Here is a 25138-nt window from a genome sequence, read left to right on the forward strand (position 1 = left end):
ACCACACAGAGAACTTAATTGCAGTAGGCCTAGGCCTATTTGTGCACAGCAAACAAGCACGGAAATCAAACCAGAATAGACCAAAAGATAGCATGCACTCAAAACAAGGGATGAAACATGCAAACAAGACCACTCAGCTAGGCCTGATTAAAATAGGTGATGCTTCGGACATGGAAACAAATAGGTTCAAATAGGTCAATATAATGATTCAAATAATTAAAATAATGATTCAAATATGTGGCTGCAATCTATCATTAACATAAATAGCACCAAGCATTCCTGGGCAGTAGTTTGAGTTGGTAGCTCTCCACAGAAAAGCATGTCCTCTTGTATAATAACACTCCAATGATAACGCACAAAAAACAGCACTACATCAGCTTTACTGATCCGTCGACTCGTCTCGTCTAACTTGTTTCAAAAGTAACGGGCTGCCTTTCATCCTTTTTTCTTCTAAAGACTACATCTTATAAATTAAGCAGTAATCACTTCAGACAGCGTGTATTTTAGACACTGTTGATAAATGCCATTTTTTTCGTGCTCTGTCGCCGTCATACCAGGAATGTATGGGAGACACAATGGTGCACCTCGACGGTACATCGTAAGAATTGTCCGCTGAAGCCATTCGGAACACAGTCAGCCCACCGTCTTCAACTATGTTGATGGGCCGACAGTCACCGGCAACCCAAACTGCTACAGCTTTTATTACCTTTACAAGACTGGTCTAGTTATTTTTCTAGAAACGTCGTGGAGTTTGGGTTGGCGACCATTAAACCTGGAGCTGCTTTCTGTCGGGTGCTTTGATTAAGGTGATAAAGCTGCTTCTGTGATCGCTATATTCAGCTTGACAAATGCTACATGCAACTTTAGTTTCGTCGTTTGTTATTTTGCCTCTTAAACATAAACTTTCCGCCCTACAATTCCTCAGCTCTCTCCTCCTCCCACTACCGTCTGTCTTTCAGGCAGCCAGGCACGCAAACGGCGGTTTCGTGACAGAGGTCAACGCACACCGGAAGTAAACAAATTATTTGATCGCATTCATCTCGGCCACAATAATCTCATAGACTAAAGCACTAACTTTGACAGCACAAATTAATATTAATTTCAAATAAAAATCAGTTTGAAAAAAACATTTCCGCGGCCCAGTGGATGGTGCTCCGAGGCCCATGGGTTGGGAAACCCTGATCTAAGGGGTCAAGGAGTGTAAAAGTTCTGACAGTGACAAAGGCTCGGATATGGTGTCTAGCAATGTATCTAGTGCTTGTAGACTCGTAGAGTTGATTCGATGCCCTCGAAGCGCGTGGAGAAAAAAATGAAATATATTCAGACCTCTGTCCCATGCTAGTCAAACTGGACCAATTCATCCTCCTTGCCAGTTTCAAACTGGGCGCCTTTCTGCTCACATGCCTGCCTTGGCCTGGATCACATGATCCACCGTGTGACGAGACAGAGATTCACCTTTCACCCCTGAAGGGAGTTGCACCTTCACAGCTGGGAATTTAAACCACTGTGGAAGAAGCATACGAGGCTTACAATTGTGTAATACTACAAACGGTAAGTTCACCAACAAAGTCACCCTTTGTGCCTTGCAGGGTTGACAACAGTTTTTGTGGCTAGTTTACATTAGCCTTAGTCAGCTCTGATGCTGTATGGTGAGGTTGATGTGATGGGTCTGTCTTTAGGCTAACATTAGCTGTTAGCTAACGGCAGCTGCTAAATATCTGTTTTTGTCGCCATTTAGTTTTCATAATGTAAATTAAACGTTTTTATCAGCTGTATTGATGAAGAAAGCTTCATGTAATCTTTGGGCATGAATGACGTTTATGTTGCCCGTTAGCTGGTTGGTAACATAGTTGCTCATAAGAATGCAACGTTATAGCTATTTGTGTCCCTGGTAGGTGTATTGCGTGTATTACGGCTAGACTATTTCTTGTTCAGTTTATTCAGTGATTGCGATATAAAATTTGATTGGCCGTGATGCCTAATAGATCATAGACTCTATCCTACATATCTTGTCAGTGAAGATTATTTCATGAGGATTATTTCTCAGCAAGAATGCATCGTGAGCTAACAATATCTTGTCTTCAGATGTCAGCAAGTAGGCTAAAGATGAATACTTTCCACATGCTTTTCAGTAAATATGAATATGTTTTGACTCTTATCACAATTCAATACACTATAATGTGCAACAGACAGAAGCTCGTTGGTATCCAAATTGTATAGACCTTATCAAAACATGATGATGTGCTTGATAGGATGTCATTCCTATGTTTTTACAGAATGCCAAAGTTCTCGCTTAGGCTAATTTAAATCATGCAGTTTATTTTGTTTTTGTTTTGGCCAACAATATTGTGTGATCAGTTAAGATGGCATGCATTTGCTTTTGTCTGAATTGCAGGCATCCACCCTTGGGTGCCATGGAGGAGTTTGGGGGTAGGAGGCCCCAAATCTCAGGTGCAGCATGAATGAATGAGGCCCCACTTACTCTAGCATCAACCCTCTAGTGCCCTGTTGCCTCACATTGGCCGTGCCCATGGCATCCAGTTATCCTCCCCCTCTGGAGGGTTCTGCAGAGGTGAAGGAGGGCTTCCTGTGTCCTCTGTGTCTAAAGGACCTGCAGTCCTTTTACCAACTGCAGGATCACTATGAGGAGGAGCACTCAGGAGAGGAGCGACATGTACGTGGTCAGATTAAAAGTAAGTCATTTTTGTTGCATTCTTAACTCTTGTGCATTTCACTGACCTAATTTACACCCTCAACCACCGCCCCCCCCCCCCCCCCCCCCCCCCCCCACACACACACACACACATTTGTCTTACTACTTACATGTATGTAAAATAAATCACCTTGTACATTAAGGAGGCCAATTTAAGATCACTTATGTTTAACTTTTTGATTAAACCATGGTACAGTAATAGATTGTCATAATATAGATTTGTTTCACTGACCACAAGTGGTTTAGCATTCAGCTGTCCATGTGTCTTATCAGGTCTGGTGCAGAAGGCCAAGAAAGCCAAAGACAAGCTGCTTAAGCGGGACGGAGAGGAGCGGAATGAGACCAGTTACGAATCTTTTTACTGCGGGGGAGTGGACCCATACATGTGGGAGCCCCAGGAGCTTGGTGAGTCTTCTGGCAGTTTACCCACAGCCATGGATTTTATACTTTTTGCTCTACATATTGTGTATCTGTCTTGTAGTTGGTAAATTTTGAATGGTTATAAATCTCAGGGATAGAAATATAGCCATGAAATTAAGTTCAGAGTTCATGGGCTGGAGAAAAACAGAGTAGAGGCCCCCAAATGTGTTTCTGTAACTCAGCTGGCATGAGTTTGATCCCAAACACACACTGTATGCTGAGAAAATGTATACCTCACTTCTAGTGTAAGTTACTTTGGATAAAAGAGTATTATACACAGAAGCTTTCAAATTTGGGATAAAGTGTCTCTGACATTTGTTTTTATGTTTTTTTTTCAAAATGGCAAGTCAGTTAGCTGACAGTTGGGATTAATTCACGGTAGTGCAAGCACTTCAGTGGGTGCTGTTTTTTTACCATCCTTTTGGTCAAATTATAGCAGGAGTCACTGATGTATAATTTATTTTGTTTCTTAGGAGCCACCAAGAGCCATCTAGACCTTTTCAAGAAACACAGAGCTGAGAGGATTGACCACTATGTCATTGAAGTTAATAAACGCCTCATCCGTCTAGAGAAGGTGATAAAAACAAAAGTGGATGACTTGAGTTGCATTTCAGTATGTATTCAAATGCCAGTAATTCTGAAACGCTTTCCGGGACGCAATTGTTTTTTTGCAGCTGACGTCTTTTGACAGGACTAACATGGACGCAGGAAAAATCAGAGGTGGGGTACAAATTATCCTGAAAAAAATACATTGTCATAGCAAGTTGACTCTGAACTTTGTGAATGTAGTTCGTTGAATCAAGTCCTTTTGTCTGTCAATATAAAAGAGGACACCGCATCTTCACTATCATAGCAAGGTAACAACATTGTAGAGGTAAAAAGAATCACCGTATGTATCAGTATCAGAGGAATTATAATTATAATTACAACACATGTGTACAGTGTTTCGCTATTGGCACACAACAGTGGCCTGTTAGAGGTTCTTACATGCTTGTGCATGTGTATGTGTTTGCTCCTCAGCAATGGAGAAGTCTGTGGTGGCTTGGGTGAATGACTCGGATGTGCCCTTCTGTCCGGACTGCGGGGGAAAGTTCAACATTAGGAACCGCCGTCACCACTGCCGCCTGTGTGGCTCCATCATGTGCAGGAAGTGCATGGAATATGTCCCCTTGCCGTTAGCTTGTAAGCATTATCTGTTCCCTTGTAAGACTGCAACAAGCGCGCGCACACACACACACACACACACACACACACACACACACACACACACACACACACACACACACACACACACACACGTACGTACTGTGGTTAGCCTGAAAGCACAAACACACAGACCGGCCAACACCATAACCCACTTGGATATGATGGGAAACAATCGTACCGGACAAAAAACAAGCCATACAATATACACAACACATTACAGAATATACACATTACTGGCCCATGTTGCCCAGCCTATATTAATAATGACAGTGTCCTCTCATGCTGGTATGTGTTTGTTTTAACATGTAGACAAACTGACCAGTGGGAATCGCGACGGCCTGAGTGCCCCAGCAGGCAGCCCTGGGCAGAAGGAGTCGTCTGGGGGCTCACTGGTCCCGTCCCTTCCTCGGCGCGGCAGCATCAGCAGCCTGAGTTCGGTCAGCTCCGTGCTGGAGGAGAGAGACGACGACCGCATCCGCTGCTGCCACCACTGCATGGATACGCTGCTGAAACGCCAGGAGAAGCTGGAGGAGAAGGACCACGTGCCAGACATTGTCAAACTCTATGAGGTACATGCACAAAGGACACGTGGGGCTCCTCTAACACAAAATGTCACTCATCAAAATCAACAAAATATCATCCCTGCCTTTACTCTTATCTCTTTATCTTCATTACAGACCTTTAGAAGCACTTCCCTTTCACCCACAGACATTTTGAAAAGTGTCTTTTTTTCACAGCTCAGAATTTTGATTCTTAACCTGTACGCCTTTAACTTGCCTTGTTGTATTTATGTAGAAACTGAGACTTTGCATGGACAAGGTCAATGAGAAGGCTCCGGAATACATCCGCATGGCTGAGTCCTTAAAGTAAGACCCCTTCCTATTAGGATTCATGAAATACATTTTTCAACCCCAATGGATAAACAGGAAGATAAATTAGCAGGAAGACCCTTATATTTTACAAGATAATGCACCCTGTAGACTGCTGTGACTGTGTCCTCCTGTTTTGTTCTGTCTGTACAGTGCGGGGGAGACGACCTATAACCTGGACACAGCGGGCGGCCTTAGGATGGAGGTGCAGAAGTACTACGAGCTCATTGATGCACTCAGGTTACCACTACTCTCCCTGCACTACACACCTGTGCTGTTTGCAAGCGCTTCCCTGCAGTAGACTAATACTGCTCTGTTCCTTTGTGTGAACCAGTAAGAGGATTCTGACACTCGGATTAAAGGAGGAACCTTCGCCTCGCCCAAAGACTCTTCAGCTACAGAAGATGGTGCGCTACAGTGCCACACTGTTTGTTCAGGTCAGTGACACACTTTACACGCAGAGAAATTGCACAAGGTTCGTTGTTTTGGTTTTATTCAGGTTTTTTCTAGAGCAGCTTGTGGGTGTTGTGTCTTTTCCTACATTTATTTGTGTAGTCTGTCTCTGCAGTTGAGGTGCAGAAGTCATTGTGATCTCGGTAACTGTCCTCACCTTATTGAGGGTTGCCACTACCTTCCAGAGTTGGTCTCTTAGCGTCTGAGATGGTACAGATAGGATACTTTTAAGTCATCAGTATAGTTATTGTATAGTTATCAGTTAGTTATTGTTGGTCCTATTCACTCACTCAATCTCACTTACTTATTACACTTGTGTACGCACACACACAAGCAAATACATTCTTTCATTTCAGGAGAAGCTTCTGGGTCTCATGTCTTTGCCCACCAAGGACAAGTATGAAGAGCTGAAGGAGCAGAGAAAAGAGGAGTTGGAGAGGAGACTACAACAGGAGAGACAGGTTAAACACCCTCTCACACATACACACATACACATACACATACACATACGTACACATACAAATTGCAAACACAGGCACAGAATCATGTACACACAGCAAATAGTCTGACTAATCAACTACTTCTCCCTTCCACTCTGGAGGCTCAGAAGCGCAGGTCGGAGGTGGAGAGGAGTCGTCCAACCCCCAACACCAACGGTGAGGTCCCTACCGCAGCGCGTGCTCCCTGTATGACCAAGGCAGGCGGCTGGCTGCCCTCGTCGGACACGTTGCACACCCGGCAGCTGGATGACCCACTGCTCCAGCAGATCGACAACATCCAGAGCTTCCTGCGGCAGGCGCGAGCGGCCGGCCGCATGGACGAGGCCACCGTGCTGGAGGAGAACCTGCGGCAGCTGCAGGACGAGTACGATCTTCAGCAGACCAGCCGCGCCATCGAGCTCTCCAAGAGGCAGGCTGAGGAGGAGAGCCTGCAGCAAGAGCAGCTGGCGCACCTGGAGTTGAAGGAGCGAGAGCGTGGGGAGTGGCAGGAAAAGGAGCGAGAGGGCTGGGAGTGGCGGGAAAAGGAGCAGGGAGGAGGAGGAGGAGGAGAAGAAGAGGAGCAGGCAGCGGTGGAGGAAGAGGAGGACAAGACCTACACCCTGGCAAGACTAAGCACATCTCCACCCAGAGCAGCCAGCATAAAGAGCTTCCCGCCGCTGGGTGAGTCTCCCCCGACCGCATCAGACCAAGCCCTGTCACTCAACCCCTTTGACGATGAAGACTCCACCCCAGTGGAGGAAGACGCTTCCAACCCTTTCGCTGAGGACATTCAGAAAGAACAGAGGGCAGCTGTTGCCAACGGGAGAAAGGAGTACAACCCCTTTGAGGAGGAGGAGGAAGAAGAGGAGGATGGAGTTGAGACCAAGAAAAAAACTCCAGTGAGTGGAAACCCTTTTGAGGATGATGAGGACGATGGTGCAAGGCACCTGTTTAGGGAGGCGAAAGCTAGCACGCCACCTGAAGCAGCCAAGAATCCCTTCGATGAGGACGAGGACGACGCCTCTGCAGCATGTGAGATCATTGAGGAGGAGCTTCTACGGCAGCAGATTGATAACATCCGCGCCTATATCTTTGACGCCAAACAGAACGGACGCGCAGATGAGGTGGAGCTGCTGTCTGAGAACCTGCGAGAGCTGCAGCACACCCTTCAGGAACAGAAGAGAAAAGCCACTTGAGCCCTCTGTCGTCGTCACGTTTTCTCTCTTTCTTTCTCTCTCATCCTCTAATTCTACTCGTGTCTTTCCATCAGGCCTGCTTTTCTGTCTAATTTTACTATAAAGACTAGTAGTTTCTCCCCTTTTCATCCCATTTGTCTCATAAAAGTTGGACACCCAGATGTGTGGTCACTTCTGTGGTGTTGTGTTGCCCTCTCCAGGACAATTCTTAACATCTTTAGAGAGAGATGATGTACAGACGGACGGACGAAGGGACGCACACAGCCCTCTCAAGTAAATTTGTATTAACATCTTTAAAAGGGGAGATCATACACACACACACACACACACACACACACAGACACACAGACTTTGAGCTAGACTGATAAATAGGACTTTTAGGTTTTACAAAGAGTTGGCAACATTAGCAAGCACCTATAGTTGTCTGGAACTTCGTGTGGAGAGGCCTGTTCTCCCTCTGCCTGTTCTCCCTCTGCCTACCCTCAATCAAGTCTCTTCCTGCTTCATGTCAGCCTGTCCAGCAGGCTTCAGCAACAAAAGGCTCTTTCTGCGATACCAGTGGGTACAGTGCAGTCCTTACTGCTAGAATGTATTTATGTGACACTGCAGTCAGCCGACAACTTGAACAAAGTCCATGAACCGCTTCACTGTCCTTTTTACCTTGTCATCTAAGTGGTTTCAGGGGTCACCATTAGCAGCCATGGCCTATAGAAATGGTCTGCACTCTTGCTCTCCAGTTGTCAGAAAGAATATAACCTGTATGAGAATCTAGCCTTACTCTGTGGTCACATATGGTTTCTTCTACACCAACCTTAAATTGCACCATATCCTTAAAGTCATAGACAGGGCTGGCACCAACTTCAAAATCTGGTTTAAAGATGTGGCTTACAAAACTGATATACTTTTTTCAGTTAAACTACGCCAGCATCTGAGGATTTGATCAAATCAGCACTCTGGATGTCATACCATCAGCACTCCATGATTTTGGATCCCATTCACTTTGAGCAATTTGCCATAAAGCACTTTTTAAATCACCAGAGGCCAACACAATTTGCATGGTCCCCCTCCCCCAAGAATCCCTGAACAAAGTTGATGTTTTGGTTCTTCCTGTTAAAAAGTCATATGTGGACAGAGAATAAGTACTTTGTGAGTAAATAAGAGTGAATTTTGTTTGTGAAATCCAAGATTCTGAGAACACTGCTCCTATTCTTTATATGCTGCCCACAAGGTCGTGTCATGTTCCATTAGCCAACACTAACATGCACTTAGCATGAAGCTGAACCTACATGTTGCATCTTGTGATACTCACTAATCTAGAGCTGCTGTCCACTGGGGTTAAGACTTAGCCTGCTTCCATAAAGGAGTTAAGAACCACTCTTAACACAAGCACTCACTTGCTAAAGCAACTTTCAATAAAACGTCAATGGGGATGCCAATACCATGCAGACACTACACAAATCCAGTGTTAAGTATTATCATGTATACTGTGTAATGAAGACATTGCGTTCTGATTTATAGATTTAACTTTAGGACATGAAGTTGACACATTTTTGTCTCAAGCTGGAACAGTATTGTCTTACATCAACAGTGCACGTTACACAGTGTTGCCAACCTTCAGAATGCAACTGCCGTCATGGGGCACTTGTATATCTGGCGCACTGGATAACTCATTTAGAAGCTTTTCGATAATGTTGCCTGCTCTCCTGTGTTGAGGTCAGGAGTACGTCGTAACTCTGCACTAATAAAATTACATGTGAAGAAACACAGACTATGTATTTTGGTTTAAGTCTCACCTGTGTGCAAGTAATCAAACTAGCATTGATATGGATCTGTTTTGACAAGCAAAGTATTACAGTGATGTATTAATCATGCTTATCAGTAATCAGAACGTGAAAACCAACAAAGTGTTTAAGATATATTGAGACCATTTATTATACAAAATACACAAACACAGAGACACAATATTGCAGTTTCTCTCATTCTTCATCCATTTATCCATACCATTCACTCTAAGCAATCCCACTCGTTTCAGTCTTGTGAATTAGCTGCCATCTGTGCCCGATATTTGCCTGTCATCTCTTTTGGCAGCGGCACCAGGCCCGGGTGAGGCACCTGGCCCGCCACCTCACTAATGCACTCCTTCAGACAGTACTTCTTGGGCCCAAAGTTGGCTGGGTTGGCAGACTCCTGTCGAGCTTCAGCCAGCAGAACCGCACTGAAAGGGCAGAGGATTGACAGACACTCAGTACCTCCATATTTAATATCAACAAACGCACACAGGGCCTTTCCAAATGTACTACAGACCAGCCAACCTACCTGTGAAAATATATATTACCCAATAGCTGTATTTCCTGAGGACAGTTGTGAAACATTTGTTTCCTGCTCTGGATTATACAAGACAATGTACACAGTGTAGCAGGAAGTGGTAGGTGGTACAAATAGAAATTACAGTCTTTAACATGGAAAGACAGAATGTTCAGGAATGGCTGAATGCATGGTTACCCCCCAGAAGCTTGTTTTATGCCTAATTAAAATGTCACAATGTGCAAGTTCTGGAGCATAGCAAATATGCCCCATTTCCATCTAACATTTAGCAAACAGTGAAATTTGAAATAATTATTTGACACTTACTCAGATTTTCCAAGAATCTTCCTGACATGCTGTGTAATTTCTTTATATTCCTTTCCTTCCACATCCATCAGCACCTGCTCACCATCATCTGCTCAAAATTACCAAATCAAAATCAAAACTTGTACTTCAAATGTTTCACAAAATTAATAATAAATGCTGTAAAATAATGTAAATGACAACAATAGACACAATCTGATTTAGCAACCGGAAAAAATATTCATTATACACTGTGATCAAAAAGTGTGTGTATCTTTAATATCTACCGGTAAGTACATTTCTGGAAAAAAAAAAAACTAAATAATACTGAAATTTACCCAAGTAAAATTTCAGGAACGGCGACGGCGTCATATTTTTGAACATCACAACTTGCACCCATGGATTTTTATATTGTATCTGAGGCACGTTGAAAAACACGAACTTTCTGTAAAGCACAACACAAATAGAAATTAAAACACCGACTTCACCTCTCAATGTATAGCATAAGCTATCTGTAAAATTGTACAATAGGTTCGCTAACATCATAGCAAAACACAGTTCCTGCAGAAGTAGCAGCCAGCCAGGGTGGCATTCTCGGCAGTTTGATACAATGACATTAGCCACGTTGAGGTACTTTTGAGGGAGAATTAATGTTTGTTGCTGAACAGGCATAAGGCAAATACAATTTTGTATAAGATAAAACGTTTACCCGAGTCTTTGATGGGTCTAAGCATGCAAATTAACGCTGATAGCAGTTGACAGCAAACTGACCTTGCTCCCTCACTGAGTTCTCCATGCGTGTTGTAATTCACAGTCATAATCTTGACTGCATTTTTAAAGACAATTTCACCTTTTTGGAGATACTGTAATGTTCTCCGAATCGGAAACCTCCCTTTCATAGGCATATTTCCAAACCTATTTATAACGTTCTATCAACTGTTCATCAAACAAAATCGTGTATCTTTCGTTTTGGTGTGTATGTACTGAACATTTTACCAGAGATGTTTTACCATCTACCTTTAGTTCCGGCCTAAATAATAATCAGTTGTACTCTGAAAACAGCGAGCGCCCTCTCGTGGTTTGGAGGGTTCGTTCTTTTTTTTTATTTTGTATTTGTCCTGAAAACATTGTGCTCTCAATATTATCAGGTTAACACAGGAAATAACTCTATTAACAAAGTTCCCAGCTTTCAATGGTACCTTGGCGTAAAATGCAGAGTGTGATGATCTGTCTGAAATCTTACTGTGATAATCAGGTGTCAATGAAAATCATAGAATGAGTGTGTGAGACAGTTCTTATAATGTATCCCTCTTTTTCTTTCTCTGCTCTTTCCGTCACCTCTCTTTTAAGTCTCACATTTTCAGTCTCTTCATAAGATTTGTGCTCCATCAGCCTCAGTTTCTTGACTCTCAAAGACAACTTATTAAGATCCCAATGTACCAACCACTGTTGGAAATGATTTAAACACGTCCTCCTGCGGTTTTACGACTTGGTACTGTTTGTCCGTTTCACCGTACCGTAATCTCAGTTTGCGGCGGGATCACCTCTGTTTGGATGTAGGAAGCACATTGTAGGTAATAACTACCTTGTAAATTGATTTTCTTATTTAATTGTTTAATAAACCGCGAGACGAGAGTGTGAGGATGCCGCTATTCCAACATTAAGGTTAACTGACAAGTTACTAAGCTTTTGTTTCAACTGGCATTAAATCAGCAGACTAACTGTTCGGATGTTGTATCTGATGCTTGCTTGTATTTTGTGTGTCGTTTACAGTCATCTTCTCCTAAAGTATGGCTAGAATTGACGAAATAGGAAACCGCTATTGTTCTCCCTCTTGGCCATTATAGCAGAGGCCAAGTTGAGGCCGAGGTCAGACGTTCACGTAGACGTAAAACAATTTAGCTAGCTAGTAGCCTACCAATCAGATGGTTTATAGGGCTAACCTGATAATATAGGACTAACCTGATATGTTGTGCTGAGGTTTTTACTATGCTGATCGATGAAATGCAGATACGAGGATCGTCTAACTTTATTAAACCTCGAAGTCACGTTATATGTAAAGCAGCACAAGTCTATGGTGGTCTCTTTAAAAGTGAAATCCGTTTGCTTAGCTGCTACAGGTGGAGTGTGGTATTATGTGCTCTCTTGCCTTATTTCCACCACCTCTGGTGGACGGAGAAGTGACACTGTACGAGTCCAACAATGAGCTCGTGTCTGGGTCATCGTCCAACAGTTACCCAAAGCAGGTGAGTTATCATTCAAATATGTGCTGGCTACTATCCGCATCACCATCATGTAATTTGTTGACACTTTCCTCTTTGATAGGAGTGGGATCCACCCGGCTTGCACTTCCCACGTGAATCTCTAAAGCCCCACAGTCGTCCCGAGAGCAGCAGTAAAACAGCCTTTCTCGACCACAGAGACACACTCTGGATGAGGAGTGCGGGAGCTTGGTGTGTAATGCATAGAACATTCTGTGTGTCTTTCTGTCATGCTGACTTTATTATAGTTGTTAATATCAGTGTGGTGTTTGTCCCACAGGCGAGATGCAGGCCTGTCTGGACTACTGGATGAAATCACCAACAGTGCCGAGGAGGGTGAGTGTTTCTGTTTATGTTGCGCACAGTTCTGAAGTATGCTGCACAATGGACACAGCCTTTATATCCAGTCTGATGATGCTTTTTAAACTTGTTTTCCACAGTCCCCAAGTGGTTAGGGGTAAGCTCTGGCTGTGTGCTGGCTCTACTTCGCTGGATATCATCATTCCATGGCTCACTATTCCCACATCTTACTGTAAGTAACTCTCGACTTTTTACTACTCACCCCCCACCCCACATGCATGTAGTGTATGCACTGAAATGTCTCTGCTTTTAGAGAACTGTGGTGTTTTACCTTTCTGAGTACAGTTCTGACCTATTATTCAATCTTGTGATTCTACAGCTGAGCAGTGAGAACATGGTGGCAGAGTTCTCACAAGTGCTGGATTGGTAAGTGTTCTTGTGTCCCTGTTTGGTGCCATTTAGAATTACTTGTAAAGAATATATAACATCTTTTAGCGTATTCTTCTTCAATACTGAGTGTTATTTCTGTGTATGTGTGTCAGACTGTGTTGTATCGTTTCTATACTCCGTTTTGTTTCACCTCTTGTGACAGGTCAGATTGCACGGTCCGAGCTTTTGCTTGGCACCCTCACACAGACAAGTTTGCTGTGGCCCTTCTTGATGATTCCATCAGGATTCAGAACTCCAAAAGGTATTGGGCTTTCAGAAAGGCAAATTATATGTGGTGGGGCACCATCCTATCAGAGAATACACACACATTCACACATACACGCCCAACCACCATCTCTTGGTGTGAAACTTCAGGATGCAGTTTAGCATAGTGCAGGCTATAAAACTACCTGCTTGACTTTCTGCCCTCTCAGGATCACAGATACTAACCCCACTGTCTATCTATCCTCGTCTGTCTCAATCCTTCCTTCTCTCTCTCTCTCTCTCTCTCTCTCTCTCTCTCTCTCTCTCTCTCTCTCTCTCTCTCTCTCTCTCTCTCTCTCCCTCCTTCTCTCAGTGCAACAGCTCCCACTCTGAAGCACAGGCTGCAGCGTAGTGTTGCAGCCCTCCAGTGGAAGCCTCTTTGTGCTTCTGCGTTGGCTGTTGCCTGCCACACCTGTTTGCTGGTCTGGCATGTAGACCCTACCTCCCTCTCCACACGGTATGCACACCTACTTTACAATTCAGTAAGTACTAGGGCTGTAACGATATTGGATCGAACCGAGAAATCGCGTCACTCTGGGCCACGAACCTGCATCGCGATGCGAGGAGGCAGAACCGCGACATGCCCTCAGCGGTTACGTGATACAAAAAGTTTGGTTCGCTAGTAAAGGCGGCTGCTTGCTTCAGCGTTGGGGTTAATTGTTGCGCAAAATTTACTCTAAACTGCAGTTCATGCTCCCAAAGGTTGCGCGTGTTGTCATGAGCCTGCCATTTGCTTGGCAGATAGAAAGCTGTTTCCCTAACAGAAAGTCTGAAGCTTGAAGTTCTTTTCAAACCTTTGCTTGGGTAGCACTGCTAAACTGAGCAGACATGCAGACTACATTTTAGTAATCTCATCACGTAACATTCGTTTTCTAAAAACAATCACATAGTATTGCATGTTTTACTGTGGTAGAAAATACATTAGCTTAATGCTAACGTATATGGGAAATCCTATAGAGACCGCGCTAGGTATTAGCATCAATTAATTCACGATAATGTTTTTGTATGAGCCTGACATTTGCTCTGCAGATAGATAACAGGTTCCGAAGTTTGTTGAATGTTTTTCAACAGCATTGCTTTGAGTAATAAAAACCTCAATATTTGGTTCTAAATTGTTTCTTCATTTTTTTTATAGCTCATACTTATTCTAATGTGAATTAGAAAATATATTTTAAAAATCGTGAGGTAAAAAATAAAAATAATAATAATAATAATAATATCGTGGGGTGTATCGAACCGTGGGTCAAGAATCGTGATACGAATCGAATCGTGAAGTAGGTGTATCGTTGCAGCCCTAGTAAGTACACAGACACAAACGCCCTATGTGTGTATCCCTTTGACTCACAGCAGGTCTATTTTTTTCCCGTCAGGCCATCATCAGGCTGTGCACAAGTGTTGTCCCACCCTGGTCACTCTCCAGTCACTTCTATTGCCTGGGCTCCGTCTGGATCTCTCCTAGTGTCTGCTTCCCCAGTGGACACAGCCATGCTGGTACATATCATCAAGATCCAAATAGTGTTGGGAGCCATTCTAAAACCTGAGATTGTAGACATTGTGCACTCAATATTTAAACAGTAAAATATTTGGGGTGTGAGTACTAGGTACTTACACTGTCTTATCACACACACACTTTCATCCAGAGATTGACTTGATATGCAAATAATGGTACTTCCTCTTTTACTGACGCTAACATATGGCCATTCAGTGAGAATGGATTCATTGTGCTTTGGTGAACACATTTGTTTTGCTTTTTTTGTTTAGATTTGTTTGTTGGTGTATTCATGTTGTGTGTTTACTGTTTAGGTGTGGGATGTTGCAGCGGAGAGCTGTGTTCCTTTGCAGCGAGTGGGGGGTGGTGGTGTGACTTTCCTGTCCTGGGCACCAGATGGCAGCAGAGTGTTGGCAGCCACACCCTCTGCCCTCTTCAGGTGAAGCTGCTACCAAACTAGGTTCATGGCTGTGGTCAAATAGTCAAAAAGATTTAAGTCGTATGTCCTTCCTTAACCACTTTTCCTTCACCTTGATAGAAAACGGCATGTCTTTTTTTTTTTCTGTAGGGTATGGGAGACAAGTATGTGGACGTGTGAGAGATGGCCATGCTTAAAAGGCCGATGCCAGGTGAATTTTGGTGAACATAAACACACGTGCCACATGTGCACTAGATCTAAATGTGTAACAGTATAAGATGTGTGTGTGTTACAGAAAGTGTATGAGGTACTCAGTCTGAAGGGAAAGAAATGTGTCGACTATCTGTCAATTTCCTGCTATATATGGTGTTTGTTAAGGCTGTTGAATATAAGACCTGTGTGTTATGTTGAGTGAATTGTTTTTGAGGGATTGTGAAGAAAGACATTTTTACTCTTAAACCTAAATGTGAAACCTTTCTCTACACACACATCCATTTTCTTTCTGTGATAAATCAATGTCTAATAAATCATTTTCCTCTCTCTTTGTCAGTCTGGCTGCTGGAGTCCTGATGGCTCTCGTCTGTTGTTCAGTGTTCAGGACGAGATGGTTATCTACGCACTCACCTTCACTGATTCACCAGGTATACAGATCATCCCCTTCAATCACATGTGTATACACTGACCTATGCACATACAGTGGGTACGGAAAGTATTCAGACCCCTTTACATTTTTCACTCTTTGTTTCATTTCAGCCATTTGCTAAAATCGAAAAGGTTCATTTTTTTCTGCATTAATGTACACTCAGCAACCCATCTTGACAGAAAAAAACAGAAATGTAGACATTTTTGCAAATTTATAAAAAAAGAAAAACTGATATCACATGGTCATAAGTATTCAGACCCTTTGCTGTGACACTCATATTTAACTCAAATGCTGTCCATTTCTTCTGATCCTCCTTGAGATGGTTCTGCTCCTTCATTGGAGTCCAGCTGTGTATAATTAAACTGATTGGACTTCATTAGGAAAGGCACACACCTGTCTATATAAGACCTTAAAGCTCACAATGCATGTCAGAACAAATGAGAATCATGAGGTCGAAGGAACTGCCCGAGGAGCTCAGATACAGAATTCTGGCAAGACACAGATCTGGCCAAGGTTACAAAAGAATTTCTGCAGCACTCAAGGTTCCTAAGAGCAAAGTGGCCTCCATAATCCTTAAATGGAAGAAGTATGGGATGACCAGAACTCTTCCTAGACCTGGCCGTTCAGCCAAACTGAGCAATCGTGGGAGAAGAGCCTTGGTGAGGGAGGTAAAGAAGAACCCAAAGATCACTGTGGCTGAGCTCCAGAGATGCAGTAGGGAGATGGGAGAAAGTTCCACAAAGTCAACTATCACTGCAGCCCTCCACCAGTCGGGGCTTTATGGCAGAGTGGCCTGACGGAAGCCTCTCCTCAGTGCAAGGCATATGAAAGCCTGCATAGAGTTTGCCAAAAAACACATGGAGTACTCCCAAACTATTAGAAATAAGATTCTCTGGTCTGATGAGACCAAGATTGAACTTTTTGGAGTTAATTCTAAGCGGTATGTGTGGAGAAAACCAGGCACTGCTCATCACCTGCCCATTACAATCCCAACAGTGAAACATGGTGGTGGCAGCGTCATGCTATGGGGTTGTTTTTCAGCTGCAGGGACAGGACGACTGGTTGCAATTGAAGGAAAGATGAATGCGGCCAAGTACAGAGATATCCTGGAAGAAAACCTCCACCGGAGTGCTCAGGACCTCAGACTAGGCTGAAGGTTCCCCTTCCAACAAGACAATGACCCGAAGCACACAGCTAAAATAACAAAGGAGTGGCTTCGGAACAAGTCTGTGACCATTCTTGACTGGCCCAGCCAGAGCCCTGACCTAAACCCAATTGAGCATCTCTGGAGAGACCTGAAAATGGCTGTCCACCAACGTTCACCATCCAACCGGACAGAACTGGAGAGGATCTGCAAGGAAGAATGGCAGAGGATCCCCAAATCCAGGTGTTAGAAACTTGTTGCATCATTCCCAAGAAGACTCATGGCTGTACTAGCTCAAAAGGGTGCTTCTACTCAATACTGAGCAAAGGGTCTGAATACTTATGACCATGTGATATTTCAGTTTTCTTTTTTAATACATTTGCAAAAATGTCTACATTTCTGTTTTTTTCGGTCAAGATGGGTTGCCGAGTGTACATTAATGCGGAAAAAAATGAACTTTTTTGATTTTAGCAAATGGCTGTAATGAAACAAAGAGTGAAAAATGTAAAGAAGTCTGAATACTTTCCGTACCCACTGTCTCTGTTTCTTCCCTATATTTGAAGATTAAAGACCGATCCGTGTGTGTGTGTGTGTGTGTGTGTATACTTATGGGTTTGTATAGCAGGAGGTCCAAAAGCTGCAGCTATAGTAGCTGATCTGTCTGAGACCACCTTTAACAGTCTGGATGGGGACATAACGTAAGTGCTATGTGTGTATTCACGATAGGATGAGGAGTTGTCAATACATTTGTGTGTGTGTGTGTGTGTGTGTGTGTTTCTTGACAGAAAGTGATGTGTGTTTTTGGGTTTCACAGAATTGGAGGAGAAGTGCATTCCCTAGCGTGGGATCCTAGAGGAGAGAGGCTCGCTGTGCTCCTAAAAGGTATCCCCCTCTGTGGAACACTTAGTTTATAGCTGTGATGAGTTTGGTGGTGGTCAGAAATTTCAAACTCATCCAACACTGCAATAACTCCCTCAGTCATGCCAAAGTACCCCATTAGATTATGTGGTAACTACCTTTTAGGTATCGTATTGAGCCATCTCTCTGGTCCACAGGGCCTACGAAGACAGAGGGCCGTCCTGCTGTGATTGCCGTGTTTAAGACCCGCTCCAGCCCAGTGTTCGAGCTCTTGCCATGGTGTGTTTGCCCGTCTCACAACTTCCACATCCTCCACCTCTTCCCTCTTTTAACGACTGGGGGTCAGCTAATTGAGCCTTTTACAAAAGAAAAAAAACTCTTCACACAGTATAAGCAGGGGAATCCTAATTGATATGTGGTTGACTTAATATATGCTTAATTTGAAATATATTTTTTTTTCTTTCATTTTCTATTTCAGCGGGTTTGTGCAAGGAGAAGCAGGGGCTGAACCCAGACTCATGCAATTCCACCCTCACTTTCAGCACGGGGCACTGCTGACCGTGGTAAGTACAGGTTGATGTGAGGTTTCTCTCAGCATACAATTCACCATCATACCTACATTGAGGCCAGCATCCTTTTGTGAGGTGACCGTATGACAGGATGTGTGTCTCTCTCTTTCTGTACAGTGCTGGTCCAATGGAAAAATCACCCATGTGCCCTTCTACTTTGTGAGTGCAGGAGCCGCTCAGCCCAACCCACTGCCTCATCTCACAGGCCAGAGCGCTGACTACAGCTCACATCAGCTCTACACCGAGCAGTGCTCTTAAAACACACTCACACAAAGCCGTCGCTTCTCTCCATCTGTCACTATTTGTATTGGAATAAATGATCATTTCTTTGCTATGATTGAGAAATTGACATTTTAACAGACATACAATGACTGGTGTTTATTGGACATGATTTACTGTGAAAGACCTTTGTTTAGTGCAGAATAAACTTTCATTGGCAAAAACATTCCCATTGCTTAAGGGAGAGATGACAATTCAAATGCAGAGAATGAATGGGTGCACAAATATATAAATCTTAAGACATGAGAGCTTCACCTGGTCTCACCCATGCTAAACCAGGTGGCTCATGACAAAGTCTATGGTAGACATACAGCTGAAATTGCATAAGCAACCCTGGGAACTTAGGGAATGACACACATTCAGATACAGAGAAGTAGTTTTTGCTTTTCTTTCCAATCTTATGTTTATCCCCAAAACAAGACCAGCAACAAAAGATCAAAAAAGTTTAATGATTATCTGAACAGGTGTGTCCTTTGGATCATTAAAACATACAAATATACACATGCCACTCACCCTCCTTGTTTTATATATCGAAAATATACAGCATGGATGTATTGTGTATACTAAACTCTTCGTCCTGCTAAATGACAATGCTTATGTCATTTTACATCCTTCATAATTATAAACCATTAAGTACTTTCTGCTTCTTGTATGGTAGTTGCTTTCAACAACAGTTTGTAGATGAGAGATGAAACCTTTCCCAAGCAAGTAAGCATGCAGCTGGTGAATGGACGACAGAGCAATCTTGGTAGCTTTTCAGGAGTGATCAAATCAATATTTTTCCTCTTAGAATAAAGTCACCCTTGAATGTAAATAATATGTATAGTATTATTAGCAGTTGGGATAAATAAAAACTGTCACTGGAGGTGCTTCAACGGGGAAGGAAGGGGGAGGAAGTAAACAAAATCCAAAAGCAAGCATGCCAACTCATCTCATAGACACCTCTGCATACATCACACTCTCTCTAACACACACACACACACACACACACACACACACACACATCTCTGGAAACCAACCTGCCGGAACACACCACTGTCCACTCTTAAATAGCCCAATGAGTTTATACAGTGTATATAGTCTAAGAACCTGTCCTCTGAGAGGAGAACAAAAAAGTAAGGATCTTTCACAAGTATCAAATTAAGGCTCCATCAACTGGGGGGAAATGTATATGTATATATTTAAAACATCCTATTTTGCCTTGTACCTATTCTAAAGCAACACGTACAAACTGAATCAACACACAACTCATTTCAAAATATTAATATCCTTTTAGTTTCCCTTGGGTTACTTTGTATTTAGGACAACTAAATTATTTTGAAAGGACATTTTGAGCACGTTTGCCCAAAGATGCACTACCCATGTTTTGGCCAACTTAAATGTGGCCTGCTGAGGTAGCACTGGGCATAGGATAGGATTTTGAGCTGTTGATGTAATGTAGTGTGAACTTTGTGAGCGTGTCCGGTTCCTTTAGATCCCCTGTGAAGAAAGCAGAACGTCCCATCCTATCTTCCTCTTAAGGTGACTGGGGTTACATTGCCTCCATTGCCCAGGCCTTGAGATCCTCCATATCATCGTCATCCTCCTCCTCTTTTTTCTTGGCTAGAAAAAGAAGACAGAAAGGTAAATCACAGCTTTTGAGACACTGAATACAGATCCAAAAGGGATTCTGTGTTTGACCTCTCAAAACGCCTTCTGGGATTCTACCTAGCAACGTTTGAAGAACCAATTTTTACCACAACATGTTTTTTTTTACATTTGACCCTGGACACAAAAATAGCAAAGGATGTAGCTCGCATATATACCATCATTGGCAAAAGGTTTAAAAAGGGACCTTTAAGGGTACATCTTAGCTTAAAGGTTTTACAGAGAACAAGAAAGAACTCTCTTACTTCTCTGGAGACAAGTAAGAACCCTTAAGAGCCACGGAAATCTGACCTGGTTTGGAAGGGAGAGAAGTGGAAGGCACACTGGGTAATGGGACATCTTCTGTCCCGCCAATTTCCAGCAGGTTTTTGTCTAGTTCCTCCTGCTCCAACTCCTCCAGTTCAGCCAGCAGCTCATCCTAAATAGGGGAAATACATTCTTACCCCACAGAGCATTGCAAAAACATGCCTATCCCTTCATTACTAAACCAAAGACTTGAACTGAGTGTCAACCATTTCTACCACATTCAATTTATTGGGGGGGATTTCTGATTTCTACAATAACGTCCACAGGTGGTCCGTCCTACAAACACCTACCTCATCAAAGTCCTCGCCAAAACCAACAGGTCTGGAGATAGCGTCTGAGATCTCTTGAGCAAGCTCCTGCTGTTCTGTGATATCCTGCATCAAGTCGTCCACTTTATCTATGTCCCTGTAACCCCAGGGAATCGTTACATAGTTTAGCAAATACACAAACAACCAGGAACCATCAGATAGGGAAAAAGACAGCGAGTTAATTTCATCAAAGGACTTACATGTTTTCGTGGGCGGACTTCATAGCCTTTGCTGCGAATCCCATGTTCTTGAGCACCTCGGTGTTAGTGTTGGCATTCTCCAAAGCCTCTCGCTGGAACTCGATGGTGGACAGAGTTCCATCGATCTGTGCCAGCTGCTTCTCATAGCGTTTCTTCCTCTTCAGTGCCTGTAAGGCAGCTGCGTTGCGAGTACACAGGTTACAGACATGTACACAGGCTTACGGTTACGGGAGTGATCAACAGAAGTTAACTGATAGTTGAGCTACAGGCATGGAACACCACACCCCGTTTCTTTCTTACGTCAAGTATCCACACATTTGTCATGTGAGTTATGTCACACTGACGCAACTGTCCAACACCAGATAGTGTATTACACGGTGTAGTTTAAAGGACACAAAACAGGATCGCCATGTTACTTGTTAGCTAGCAGGACAACTTCAGCCATCTACCCTGCTGAACACAACTGAATGTCAAATCGGAGTCCTGTGACTATGTTGCTAACTAATGTTAGCTAGCTAGCGATATCAACTTAATTAGCCAGTTCATTGGTATACACAAAACATTATTTTACACCCAACAGGGCTATAATACCATACGTTTCTTTGACAATTCGTCACCTTACGTTATGCAGCTTCATTACTACCAATGATTATCGGTATCTTGCCAACTATCGCTAGCTAGCTTGCTATCTGACATGAAAGTTTCACAAGGCGTTGCAAGCCAATTGGCCAACATCAAGCAGATACAAATCATTATTTTAAAAGTAGCACTGTGTTGAAATATTTTAGATCTCTTAATAAATCCCAAGAGATTTACAAAATTGAACTTGCCTCGTTTGTTTTTCGTGCCGTTTTTCTTAGCAGTGACAAGTTCCTGTTCAATTTTTTTCTCTAGGAACTCCTGTTTTTTGGTTAACATCTCCTCTGTTTCACGAAGTTTCTGGATAGCCTCTTGCGGACTTGGCCCTTTCCCTCCTTTATTCCCTCCACCAAACAACTTCCCAAACACAGACATGTTGAATAAAAAGGACAAAATCGAAACCTTTCCTCTAAACACCTAGCTAAACGCCACTGAGTATGACTAGCTATGTCTTCGTCTGCCTTGTTGATGTTCTATTTCCGCGTTTAGGCCTGATGACGTCATTTTCCACTGTGGTGCTTTATCGCCACCAGCAGGAGGAAGTGAAGAACTGGTTTTGGCTGTTTGGTGTTCCGGCTAAATCAATGCTACACACCTACTGAACGTTGCTCTTGAATTGAAAAGGCACAGGGTGAAGTTTAGAATTGGATTAATTCCATATAATTTAACAATTTCAAAATGAAGTGAACTATTTGGTTTTCTATGTAGAGTAAGTACTGGACTGGATTGAATGTAGCTGGGGCCTAGCCTATATGGGAAGCATATTGTTTATTTCTATGTATGGGAAGTGTAGCCTTAACATACACATCTAAAATAAACAACACACAACATACTAAATAAAAATAAATATAATAACAACAAAAATAATAAAAATAGTAATAATAATAATAAACAAACAATGAATTCACTACTAGTTGATCACAGCATATCCTTTATCTGGCTATTAAAAAATCTGATTGAAAAATATTTAAAATTATAGATCAAATCAACACTTTCCCAAACCTTTGCATTAGATTTAATTGTTGAAAATGTGTAACACACTTTTTCACCTTTCAAGTAAGTTATTTAAGAGAATCATTATAGGGTTTTTCCTAATTCAATCTTTAGTTTCAAACCAATGACTGACTGAGCTTTTTTGATCTTATTTGCTGTACCTTTATCATCCTTCGATATATTACCAGAGTTACTTGAAAAACTGAATTTAAGCAGGCTTTTACAAAAAATGGACATCATTGTATAAAACATTAAAGTACCATTATTTCCTTAAGAAGTACAACCATGTGAAGTTGTTCCAACTGTCAATAATGTTGCTAAGGAATCTGCATGACTGAACTCTTTCAATTTGAATTCCTTCAATATCAACTATTTGTTTAGTTTTCATTGATAATTCATGTTAAAGATAAAGATAAGCCACAAATTACTTAATTAAACTCTGATGTGATTGATTCCCTCCCTAAAATACAACTGATCAAAGATGTATGACCCCTAAATCCCCATTTCCTGGTTATATACCATTTTGTTAATTTCATGCTCGAAGAGAAATGTCGCCATCTAGTGAATTAATCTGAGAAAACAGCTTTTGTAACTCAAGGATCAACATATTTTGAGTACAATAGATTGTCAAGTAAAAGTCATCTTTAAATATACTAATATTGTTCTATAGTCTTATGGCTCTATTTTAGGCCCTCACTTCACAAATACCTTGTGTATCATTGGTCCAAGGGTATGTTTTTTTATTTTATGGTTATATGTGACAATAAACACAACGAATTATATTAAAAACATCCACTAAATTCATGCGCACTATCACTGCATCTCTGATAAGTTGGTGGTTGTCATGTGGAAATGTATGTTGATGACAGATATCAGCTTTGACTGAGTAAATGGTTTGAAGACCACAAGACTTGTACCCACTGATAAAATAATGTGTGAAACTTATGTATGAGTTGATATTATATAGAAATACAATTATGCATGATTTTAAAAACACAATTCCACATGAGACTAATAAATAATAATGTATATTTATGATATTTAGACCATTGAGCATTGAATGTGTTTTTAGGTACTTTTCCATCTGTTTGTCTATTGTGTTATACCATAACATTTCCTCAGGTTGCTCAGTGTTAAATGCTCAATGCAGGGTGAAATGTAAATTAAATGAAATGGAATGTAAATGAGCCCTAGTGACTATGTTTATGGCAGAGATCGTGACACACACACACACACTCTGAATTCTATCTCTGCATTTTACCCATCCAGCACACAGTGAAGCACACTAACCCAGAGCAGTGATTGGGGATAGGTGCCTTGCTGTGGATGTGGGCCTGGGAGAGCAGTGGTCTACAACTTCCCCCGCCCACATTTTTCCTACTGGTCGGGGATTGAACAGGCCAACCCTACGGTTTCCAGCCCGAAACCCTAACCAGTAGGCCACAGCTGCCCCTCTGAATATTACATATAAAAGTTAGACATCAGAAACACTTGGCTTTCTGGGCATTTAAACATCCCTTGGTGATTCCATGCAATAGATGCTGAGGACCAAGCATGGGCCTGTGTAGGATTTCTGTTGGCTTCTCGTGACTGTGCAGGAACCCACAGTGCCCCTGTATATCATGGATCGTCCATATTCACATTATCAAAAGTTGAAACATGTTTTCTCTATATTCCGTTCATTCAGTTGTGCTATATACCTCTCAATTCACATCTGCTGTTAAATGTGATGAGTGGTTGCTAAGGGAGTTGACTTTTCTTCTGTAAACAAAACAGTGCAGTACATCAGTAGACACTATGGTGATCTGTATGATGTTAACATTTTTCATTAGTGACTACTCATATGTTCATATTGATATCAAGTGCTGGCCACTTGTATGGAAAGATTTCTGAAGGACCTATGTTTGGAATATAACTGCGCTCCTGTGTATAGCCTGCCGTGGAATAACAAAGGATGTCTAGAATTTAACACATAGATTTCTATAGGATAATATAAAATGCTTGTGATTCCAGACTCAGACTTGCTGAAAACAAACTGACGTCAATGCAATGTTAATGAGGACTTTCAACAGTCTCCATTCCTCAATTAGATTTAGATTTATCTCTCTTTTTTCTTGTGTGCCTTAAAAAGTGAAGTGCTGTGCTCCTTTATATAGTTAGCACTTACTACTAAAGTTAAGATAATCTAATTTAGTGTTCATTCATGAAAGGAAATAATATGGATCCAGTTTGTGAAGACTCTTTTAGTCTACTTAAAAATGTAAACCAAATATCTAAAAAGCACAAGGACCATTCAATGAGTCACTTTGTGTTGTGATATGGGAATCTGAAGGTGAATTGTGTATACCATTACTCTCACAGAGCTTTGCAATTAATGTATTACATTTGAAAGAGGCTGCTAACTACTTGTTGATGCAAACTAAGTACAGATTTCTGTACAAATATGTA

The 25138-nt window shown here is 42.2% G+C and overlaps 4 protein-coding genes across 7 annotated transcripts; 2 read left to right on the plus strand and 2 right to left on the minus strand.

The window, feature by feature from the left end:
* The first annotated feature begins 1490 nt into the window (after positions 1-1490).
* rbsn (rabenosyn, RAB effector) lies at positions 1491-9128 on the plus strand. 2 transcript variants are annotated; one of them, XM_080856119.1, is made up of 12 exons: positions 1491-1551; positions 2396-2693; positions 2987-3118; positions 3607-3707; positions 3808-3853; positions 4154-4315; positions 4649-4908; positions 5135-5205; positions 5362-5448; positions 5543-5645; positions 6018-6122; positions 6263-9128. In XM_080856119.1, the coding sequence occupies exons 2-12, from the start codon at positions 2531-2533 to the stop codon at positions 7334-7336; spliced, it is 2304 nt and encodes a 767-aa protein (XP_080712245.1). In that variant the 5' UTR covers positions 1491-1551; positions 2396-2530; the 3' UTR covers positions 7337-9128. The 2 variants fall into 2 exon arrangements, with proteins under 2 accessions (XP_080712245.1, XP_080712246.1); XM_080856120.1 differs by lacking the exons at positions 1491-1551; positions 2396-2693; positions 2987-3118; positions 3607-3707; positions 3808-3853 and adding an exon at positions 3870-3990.
* A 119-nt stretch (positions 9129-9247) lies between these two features.
* On the minus strand, positions 9248-10929 carry mrps25 (mitochondrial ribosomal protein S25). The gene is made up of 4 exons (XM_080856011.1): positions 10715-10929; positions 10282-10388; positions 9968-10055; positions 9248-9551 (listed from the first exon to the last, which is right to left on the minus strand). The coding sequence occupies exons 1-4, from the start codon at positions 10846-10848 to the stop codon at positions 9365-9367; spliced, it is 516 nt and encodes a 171-aa protein (XP_080712137.1). The 5' UTR covers positions 10849-10929; the 3' UTR covers positions 9248-9364.
* Positions 10930-11474: 545 nt separating this feature from the next.
* Positions 11475-18679, plus strand: aaas (achalasia, adrenocortical insufficiency, alacrimia). 3 transcript variants are annotated; one of them, XM_080856420.1, is made up of 17 exons: positions 11475-11517; positions 12055-12189; positions 12269-12396; positions 12485-12540; positions 12645-12736; positions 12884-12930; positions 13097-13195; positions 13511-13654; positions 14568-14688; positions 15001-15125; positions 15255-15315; positions 15655-15745; positions 17514-17589; positions 17706-17773; positions 17947-18028; positions 18228-18312; positions 18436-18679. In XM_080856420.1, exons 2-17 carry the CDS (start codon positions 12079-12081, stop codon positions 18574-18576), a joined length of 1527 nt encoding a protein of 508 aa, XP_080712546.1. In that variant the 5' UTR covers positions 11475-11517; positions 12055-12078; the 3' UTR covers positions 18577-18679. The 3 variants fall into 3 exon arrangements, with proteins under 3 accessions (XP_080712546.1, XP_080712548.1, XP_080712547.1); XM_080856422.1 differs by having other exon boundaries at positions 17517-17589; XM_080856421.1 differs by having other exon boundaries at positions 11477-11513.
* Positions 18680-19027: 348 nt separating this feature from the next.
* Positions 19028-22167, minus strand: LOC308379333 (charged multivesicular body protein 4b). Its single transcript, XM_080856423.1, has 5 exons — positions 21889-22167; positions 21059-21236; positions 20841-20955; positions 20536-20662; positions 19028-20199 (listed from the first exon to the last, which is right to left on the minus strand). Exons 1-5 carry the CDS (start codon positions 22070-22072, stop codon positions 20129-20131), a joined length of 675 nt encoding a protein of 224 aa, XP_080712549.1. The 5' UTR covers positions 22073-22167; the 3' UTR covers positions 19028-20128.
* Between the last annotated feature and the right edge of the window lie 2971 nt (positions 22168-25138).

This window comes from Sprattus sprattus (genome assembly GCF_963457725.1).
Source record: "Sprattus sprattus genome assembly, chromosome: 18".
NCBI classification, from domain to species: Eukaryota; Metazoa; Chordata; class Actinopteri; order Clupeiformes; family Clupeidae; genus Sprattus; species Sprattus sprattus.

Excerpts from the sequence above, each read along its gene's own strand:
- rbsn (XM_080856119.1), top strand. The coding sequence starts at position 2,531 with ATGGCATCCAGTTATCCTCCCCCTCTGGAGGGTTCTGCAGAGGTGAAG. Across the intron at positions 2,694-2,986 it reads TGTACGTGGTCAGATTAAAA|GTCTGGTGCAGAAGGCCAAG; the intron begins GTAAGTCATTTT and ends GTGTCTTATCAG. Across the intron at positions 5,646-6,017 it reads GTGCCACACTGTTTGTTCAG|GAGAAGCTTCTGGGTCTCAT; the intron begins GTCAGTGACACA and ends CTTTCATTTCAG.
- mrps25 (XM_080856011.1), bottom strand. The coding sequence starts at position 10,848 with ATGCCTATGAAAGGGAGGTTTCCGATTCGGAGAACATTACAGTATCTC. Across the intron at positions 10,389-10,714 it reads GAACTCAGTGAGGGAGCAAG|AAAGTTCGTGTTTTTCAACG; the intron begins GTCAGTTTGCTG and ends TGTGCTTTACAG. Across the intron at positions 9,552-9,967 it reads AAGATTCTTGGAAAATCTGA|TGCGGTTCTGCTGGCTGAAG; the intron begins GTAAGTGTCAAA and ends CTGCCCTTTCAG.
- aaas (XM_080856420.1), top strand. The coding sequence starts at position 12,079 with ATGTGCTCTCTTGCCTTATTTCCACCACCTCTGGTGGACGGAGAAGTG. Across the intron at positions 17,590-17,705 it reads AGTCTGGATGGGGACATAAC|AATTGGAGGAGAAGTGCATT; the intron begins GTAAGTGCTATG and ends TGGGTTTCACAG. Across the intron at positions 18,029-18,227 it reads GTGTTCGAGCTCTTGCCATG|CGGGTTTGTGCAAGGAGAAG; the intron begins GTGTGTTTGCCC and ends TTTCTATTTCAG.
- LOC308379333 (XM_080856423.1), bottom strand. The coding sequence starts at position 22,072 with ATGTCTGTGTTTGGGAAGTTGTTTGGTGGAGGGAATAAAGGAGGGAAA. Across the intron at positions 20,956-21,058 it reads AAGTCCGCCCACGAAAACAT|GGACATAGATAAAGTGGACG; the intron begins GTAAGTCCTTTG and ends CTGGGGTTACAG. Across the intron at positions 20,200-20,535 it reads TTCTCTCCCTTCCAAACCAG|CCAAGAAAAAAGAGGAGGAG; the intron begins GTCAGATTTCCG and ends TTCTTTTTCTAG.